This window comes from Etheostoma cragini, chromosome 9 (genome assembly GCF_013103735.1).
Source record: "Etheostoma cragini isolate CJK2018 chromosome 9, CSU_Ecrag_1.0, whole genome shotgun sequence".
Classification (NCBI taxonomy): domain Eukaryota; kingdom Metazoa; phylum Chordata; class Actinopteri; order Perciformes; family Percidae; genus Etheostoma; species Etheostoma cragini.
Window position 1 is genome coordinate 19804131 of NC_048415.1, and position 8367 is coordinate 19812497.

The following is an 8367-nucleotide window of genomic DNA, read 5'->3' on the forward strand; positions in this document are numbered from 1 at the left end:
TTTAAATTGTAAATTCTTCATATAACTCATAAGGTCCTGTCTGTTTACGGCTTCTGGAGAGTTGCGAATGAGATGTTTTCGGTGTGCGCCCCGCCCTTTGACAAGCTGTTCACAATCACATTTGAACTCGTCCGGTTTGTGTTTTTGCACTCGTCTGCCCTGTCTCCACCGCAGAGGCAGACAGCTGAGGATGAGCCTCAGGGGGATATTTAAAGCTCTGGGAAAGCGGAAGCCTGGTCTGCTGTGTTACCATCAGCTGCGAGCTGTAAGCTAGCACAGCGTCGAATAGCATATCACTAGCTAGCGAGTGGCACTTTATTCAGCGCTGTTACCTCACACATACAGCAAAACATGAAACGAGAAGGAAACACGAGGTTGTTCGCGTGGTATTGCCTGCAGCAGTGAAACGTCTCTAAGAAAAAGATACGGGGTGAGTAGACATTTAAATGTTACACCAGGCGGGCGGCTAGCGGGCGGTACTGGGGGCTGGCAGCTAGCTAGCAAACAACACAACTGGGCAATTGGCATTATTTTAAGAAAGAAATTGAAATGGAAAGAACTTGGATAATTGCTGCTAATGTGTTAAATATGTCACTGTAACATTGCTAACGTATGCAGCTACTGTATGCCGCCGCCACGTCAATTGCAGTGACATGATACCTGTTCCAGACAATAGTCTGGATCACAGCTGGATGCAGTGAAGACAAACTCATGAAAATTAAAATTACTTTTAATTTGTTAAAAGTAAATGTATCATAGCATTATGAAGCTGCACTTATTAACTGAATTAGGATTTTTAAAACCAGGCTACAGTCACATTCACATGGAATTTTTTTTTTTTACATGAATACATGTTTCTTAAGGGACTTCTGAAAATACGTTGGTCTGTTCAATTCCTGTGTTTACACACGGTACGCCACTCAGAAAAATTAACTTAATAGATTTTGTTGTTGTCTTGGTTTTGGGCTACCCTATTGTTTATCTGGGTCAGGGATTGTGCCTCTTAATCGTGCCCCCCATGATGTGTCAGTATCAGTATGCATACTTAATTATACCTAGCAGCAGTAATACTGAAATGAATGGGCTCAGATCTAATCTGAACAGGGACCTGTATAATGAAGTTCAAGCCTTCAGGCTTTACCAAACGTTTGCAAGCCTTGCTCTGTTAATGTAGTGTGACCCAGATATATTTGGGATTTGTTGCAAACAGTCAATGTTTTACAATGTAGATCCTTTTTATTTCGAGTATTAGATCATAGTTTTTTTTTTAAGTTAAAAATATCCATATGACTAGTATATAAGGAGTAGAAATGTTACAATATTTATGGAACAATTGTGGGTTTATATATAGTTCCTGCAGTATATTTAACATATATAACACTATATATGTATATTTAACATTATTTCCTTCAAAGCAAAATTTCCCCATTGTCAAAATAAAGTATATCTTATCTTTTAATAATCATATCAGGTCTGTTTTTGTGGATTTAATTGGATCAGATGTTATGTTAAAATGATTGTAGACTGTAAAATCTTGCATTTATTCATAAGGAGATAGAATAAAGACACAAACTCCCATAAATTAACACAAGAATTTCTGCTCCATCTGCCATGTTAAACCCCCCCCCCCCCCCCGTTTAAAAACAACACAACAGTGTTTAGTAAATAGGATTATATATATTTATTATGTTAGTTTGGCTGTAATGCTATGGTTTAATAGTGATGTGTACACCGCCACTGGCAGACTATGAGCATCAGTGGCCCAGGATGAAGGATCAAATGTAGGCTATCAGTATGTGAACACAATAAGTTTGTGTGCTAAAGTTACTCACTTAAATGTAGTTGTGCATCATTGGAATTTGGGAAAAAAATGAGAATCTCATAATAGATTCAAGAGGAAAAGCAGCTACTTCTATATCACATCATGACATACCTTTTATGTTTTTATAATGTCTTGCCATGTAATAACTCAGAACTGTATTTTCACCTCAAAATGAAAGAATTTCACGGGAAAAAAAACATTTCCATTTGCCATTGGTCTGTCACTGTACAGGATAATTTCCGAAAAGCAAGACAAATGTACTGTAGTAAATTTAGCAGTGTGCCTCTTATCTTTAGTCAGGGGTTATCTGAGTGGAGACAGCTGTTTATCAGTCTGCTGCACTGCCTCTGACGATCACAGTTGCTTTTATAATGGATTTGCAGCTGCTTTGTGCAAATTGGCCCACATCCAAACTCACAGCATTCTTGTTAATGACATCTATCTAGATTACCTTAGTATTCTCACATTACAGGAATTGAATAGTACATGAAGCACTTCCAGATGAGTTCTGTCCTAACATAAGATACGTTTACCTAGAACTAGACCGTATTGACAAAATCCACATTTATTTTTACAGTCCTGTTGTACTGCTGACAATATGACAATTGGTCCGACTTTTATCGCTTTCACGCGATATTTAATTTCAGTCATCTTGGAACAGTTGAACACTATATTGTAATGTGCTGCTATGTAAATATCGCACTATTGTGTTGACCCAAAATGACATTCTGTCAATCTAGTGTCATTTCACATATCTCTACTATATATGTATACATGTCATGTCAGCATGCTTCAGCTGAATGGTATTGTTCTGCATTATTTATGTAAATCAAAAGAGTACTTTCTTGTTTTATGAATGAAGAGAAGGCGAGTTGAAGCAGCAGTGCTGTGTGTTTGACCAATCGGCAAAGCTCATCCTTGCAAACGCCACCCCCGACGGTTCCTATACTACCGGGACTACAACCGGGACTTTTTAGGGAAGAAATAAAGCCTCCAGATTAATTATTAGACCCTTGTCCCTGTTGTCAAAATCACACATCCTGTATTATTGTATTGTTTGCATTTCAGAATAATATATCGGATTGTGTATGGATGCATTAGTCTTTAAGGCTCTATTTAATTTTGTAGCTGGTAAAGGCATGGCTAATTTTATATACCGCTGGGTAGCATAGATAGATAGATATAGGAAACATACATCATAGTTTATTAATGAATCTTCAAAGTACCTAAAGCTGTAAATAAATGTAGTAAAATACATGGCTCTATAATATAGTGAAGTAGAAGTATAAAGTAGCGTAAAATAGAATTACTTACATCCAAGTCCCTCCAAACTCTGAAATACAGTACTTTAATTCTCCATCTGTCTGTCTCTGCGTATAGAAACTAACCACTCCCAACCTGTGGAGAGCGGAGTTTGTGCTTCCTGCTCCTGAAGTCAACCATCGCCCCTGGCCCTTTACATCCTCACCTCCACTGTAACCATGACGACGGGGGGGTGTTGCCACCTGCCTGGCTCTCTGTGTGACTGTGCGAGCAGCAATGGCCTGTGGAAGAGCGTGGAGGAAGCAGGTGGTGACGGGTGCCAAGCGCTCTACGTCACCCAGGTCACCGCCATGGACGGACGGTTGCTCTCCTCTGTGCTCAAACCCATGAGCGTGCAAAGGTAAGACTCATATGCACTCATGTTGTTAAACAGAAATATGCAAGTGCCTCTTTTTACTGGATTTGTCATTGTAAAGAAAAGACAAATGTTACTAATAACATTAACGATGGCTCTGTTCTATTCAAGTGTTCCAGTAAGCCGTGACACAGTGACATTGATCCATCACCCACAATATCAGGGCCCTGAAACTGAAGCAGCTAAATTAGGAGATTTATTTAAACGTTTTTCTACAGTGAAATATCATAAATCATGTCTGTGAAAAGGCCTAGCGCTTGTATCATATATGTATTTATTGAATTGTATTTTTGAGGTACACTTTGGATTTTCACATGTATTTTTTGAATGTTATTGCATTTATTGTAGCCTCCCTATTCGGTCATCTGATCTACATGTGTTTCCATGTTTGAAGTTTCTGCATTCCCTGCAATTTTAATGTAATTTTGTGAATAATGTGATTTGGGTCCCCTGTGTTCTGCTGATTGACAAAGCAATCCAAACAAAGAAGATAGTTAATGTGTATATGTTCTGAGCTGGTCCACAGTTGCGTGTCTTTGGGGTGTTGCAAACCTCTTTTTTTGCTTTTTTTTTTTTCTGTATTCTACCTTCATTTGGAAACTATATTTTATTTTGTCTCAGTGATGGTCCCATCTGCCGTATTTGCCACGAAGGAGGCAGCAGCGAGGGTCTCTTGTCTCCGTGCAACTGCACAGGCACCCTGGGCACGGTGCACAGGAGCTGCTTGGAGAAGTGGCTGTCCTCCTCCAACACCAGCTACTGTGAGCTCTGCCACGCTGAGTTCAGCATCGAGCGCCGGCCGAGGGCTCTCACAGAGGTAACAAAGGTCAATACCCTTTGCTCGTCTGCATCAATCTTTATGCTTGCCTTTTTTTTTTAAACTTTCAGTTCATTCTGCTTGGGTTGAGCTGCTGTTTGTGAATGACTGTGCATGTATAAATGTGTAGAGGAGAAGTAGTAGTGTTTTTTTTTTTCTCTAACCTTTCAACTTGCTTTAGTCTTTTCTGTACTTGATTGAATTTAGATCTCTCTTCCACCTGTCCACCTACCTGTCTCCCTTCTTTTTCGCTTGTTCATATTCTCCCTCTTCTCCATTTTTCTGTCTCCTACTTGTTATGCCACAGTGGCTGCAGGACCCCGGCCCTCGTAATGAGAAGAGGACGCTGTTCTGTGACATGGTTTGTTTTCTCTTCATCACACCCCTAGCAGCCATTTCGGGCTGGTTGTGCCTGAGGGGCGCTCAGGACCACCTTCAACTGGGGAGCTGGCTGCAGGCCGTGGGCCTCATCGCCCTCACCATCGCCCTCTTCACCATCTATGTTCTGTGGACCCTGGTAAAAAGGAATTCACATACAGATTAGACCGCAGGACTGTTGTAATGCACATCTTGTAATCAAATAAAATAAAAAGAACGTTATTTTTTTTTAACGTAATTGTGATCAGGCCCATTCAGCCACCACGTTCAACAATACATACTCAATACAAATAAACGAGAATAAATAAATGCTTTAAAATACTAAGTACTAAAATCCATGTGGGTAGGAGTAGAGTGGTGGGTCGGGAGTGATTGGGGTTCATTGTCTGGATGCTGGCGTCAAGGTGGACATGGCTCATTTTGACCTTAGGGGCAAAATGCCTGCTATTATTATTATTATTATTATTATTATTATTATTATTATTATTATTATAATCATTTTGTAGTAGTAGTTAAAAAGTAGTAGCTAAAAAGTAATGTGTATAATTGACCTATTGTCTTACCTGGTTGTCTGTGCAGGTATCTTTTCGCTACCACTGTCAGCTGTACTCTGAGTGGAGAAGAACAAACCAGAAAGTGCGTCTGCTCATTCCTGAAGCCAAAGAGTCTAACTCTTCCCAGCATTCCTTACTTTCTACCAAACTGATGAAGAAGTCTGCCAATGAGAGTATAGTATGAGACCAAATGGAGGTGCTTGGCGATCATGGTGTCTTTTCTGTGCGAGGGGCTGAATGTCACCTGCCGATAAGTCTTTAAAGAAGCACTTCTGGGCTTTTGTTGTTGTTGTTGCTTTTCACACAAAAAATGTCTTTGCCCCATCAGAACCTACGTCACATTACTTTTTAAAAGAAAGCTGCCCTCCTGTGGGTGCAGAATTAAGCACATTTAAATGGAGTCTGGGGGACCAAGCTTATGCAAAGGCACTGAGGAACGGAACAGCACATGGCGATGTGCAGAGACATGGGACATCGTCCTGGATGTAACATGAATAAGACATGACCAAACTAACTTGTTTAGTGAAATGTTTTAACTGTTGTTTTTAACGGCTTGGTTTCAACAAACCCATCGATGGTCCACAGATGACTGCGGAGTGTAGCCGCTCCCTTCAATGTTGTGCTGCAATGATGAAAGTGAATACTGCTACATACAGTACATGTCACACCTTGGCATGCCCTTACCTACATAGGCCTTTCATTCTTTTAAAACGTTGCCCATTGGGGAGCGCTTTCAAGCAATTGTGTGATTCCATATTAATCTGGGAAAAAGAATAGGTCTTTGATTTCATTCACAAATCAGATGCCAGTATGCTGTCTGAGATGAAACTTTAACTTTGGCACAAGCCTGTTGGACTTCTTTCAAGGTTTTATTTTTTATCCTTCATCTGTTTTTACATCCCATTTAAGAATGGGTGGCGGCACAGCATTGGTAAAACCAGAGATTGTGCAATAAAACACTGTGGACATCGAGGTCTTCACCGTACATGAAGAGACATTTCCCAACATGCACAGTTATGCATGCAAGCACTGTTAATCATGGGGGCGATTTATTTATTTTTATTTTGTTAGTGTGTTGTAAAGTTCCTTCGTGGTTTAAAAAAGACAAACATTTCTTTAACCACTGAATAATGAAAAGATGTACTATTCCTACTGAAGTAGGGGTTTAACAGTGTCCTCATAGAGGTTCTCAGATTATTAGCACTATTTTATTATTATTATTATTATTATTATTAGCATTATTAGGTCATGTATAGATCAATGCAAAACTTCATCAAAATTTTCACAAGAGTTGGTCGGCTAATGCAGCGTACATCATTTTGTTAAAGTACGTAAAGCTTTAGTGCGTAACTTTTTTATAATGATGAACGTCCGTTACATTCAAGCCGTTGCCAAATGAGTTGCTACAGAGGTGATGAAGACCATCGGCTCCTCCCAACTCTCTCTGGATTTCTCAGTATGGCTGCGTTCAGAAGATTGTCGCGTCAAAAATAATTCTCTCTTCCATCATGTGTTTTTAATGGGTGCGCTCTTATCATGTGGACGCGCTGACAGTCTTGTTGTCATTACTTAGAATTCCTCATGGGGGGGGGGGGGGGCGGTAGAAACTACGCACCATAGCTTTAATTTATGCTATTTAATCCTGTGAAAAACATTTTTTTAAACATACCCATCGCTGTATGTATGGTTTCATAATCTCACCCAGAATCGGGGGACGTCCTGCGAGCATTATCATTGACGCTATGGTCAAACATCATTGTCTTTGATCTTGTTGAGGAAAAACCCGTTTTCTGTGCTGGTGTTTTGGGCTTCTGCCAGTCAACCTTACACTTTACCCACCAACGAGGACTTTCATGGTGGGTGCATTATGCAAGCACCGCTAAGGCTTAATCTGACTTTATCTTAGTTTCCTCTCTTCTTTCAAGGAAGCCATTTGTGTATGTACTTGTCTACATCCATTTTATGGATGTCAATGTTTTTTGGGTGCAAACCTGCCCTCCTTATGTTCTGATGTTACTGACGAGACTCATTTGGGTCTGTATTGGTTGTTTGGAGGGTAGACAAACTTCTCTCTCCAGTGTATATAGTTTGCTGCAGATTCTAATCAAGTCACCCACAGTGGCCGTTTATCAGTCAGAAAACACAAATGTGTCTGCCTGGTTTCCAGTTGTGATCATGCTTTATTATTCACTTAATTTGGACCACAGAAAGACGGTTAATTGACATATGAACACACTGTGGCCTGTTAAAAGAGAGATGTGAAGTGTGGTTAAAACCAAGCGAAGGCCATGGGCTGACACACATTGGCTTCTGGGTGTTCAGTGTTATTGTTCAGATCTTAGTACCTGTGTTTCATTTTTAACTGCGCAAAATAACCTTAGCATAGAAAGCATTAAGGCAAAATTTAAACTAGTCTAAAGCTTGACTGGTTGGTTATTATTCATTTTCAGACTAAACTTCAGTCTTCAAGAAAATGATTGGCTTAGGGGTTTTCTCTATTCAGTGGAAGGACATTTGTATTTTTATTAATGTTGATTAACATGCTGATCATGATTTGCTCTTCCAATATGCTCTTTGTTAACTTTCTAGATGTCAAAGTGAAGGCATTGGTCCAGTATTGACATTCAGTATTGGCACATTGTAAACTCATGCAGTACGTTGCCTACAGTGTGCAGAGGCCAAAATTCTGGATTTTATGCACAAATGTGTAAATTAATCTTTTTTTATGTTATATGTGTTTATTGTAACAATCAGGCTTGACCAAACAGTATTTTACTGAAACTGGTCTATTTTAGTATTGCATCGTCACAAAAGAGTCCTCAAAGACCATTTCATACCCGCTCAAAGCAGATTTCTGTTATTGGCTGACAATAAGCATCAATTCAAATTCCATTTCTCCCCCTCGCTCTCTGTGTATTTTCACGCCACAAAACCCTGTGATCTGAAATGATAATACAGGTTTAATGTCTCATAGGCTCGTTATAAAACATTACTCTTAGGAACAGCATCTTTGTAGCACTGCTTGGTGGGAAATTGACACCATCCAGTGAGCCATTGTGCAACAAGCTTTTTTTTTCTTCTATTATCTGTTCTTGACTGCTGACACTGTGGTTTAACT

At 39.7% G+C, this 8367-nt stretch overlaps 1 protein-coding gene across 2 annotated transcripts; it reads left to right on the forward strand.

The window, feature by feature from the left end:
- Positions 1-55: 55 nt before the first annotated feature.
- Positions 56-6014, forward strand: march2 (membrane-associated ring finger (C3HC4) 2). 2 transcript variants are annotated; one of them, XM_034880481.1, is made up of 5 exons: positions 56-430; positions 3203-3485; positions 4122-4326; positions 4625-4834; positions 5275-6014. In XM_034880481.1, exons 2-5 carry the CDS (start codon positions 3304-3306, stop codon positions 5431-5433), a joined length of 756 nt encoding a protein of 251 aa, XP_034736372.1. In that variant the 5' UTR covers positions 56-430; positions 3203-3303; the 3' UTR covers positions 5434-6014. The 2 variants fall into 2 exon arrangements, with proteins under 2 accessions (XP_034736372.1, XP_034736373.1); XM_034880482.1 differs by having other exon boundaries at positions 58-430; positions 4122-4317.
- The last annotated feature ends 2353 nt before the right edge of the window (positions 6015-8367 follow it).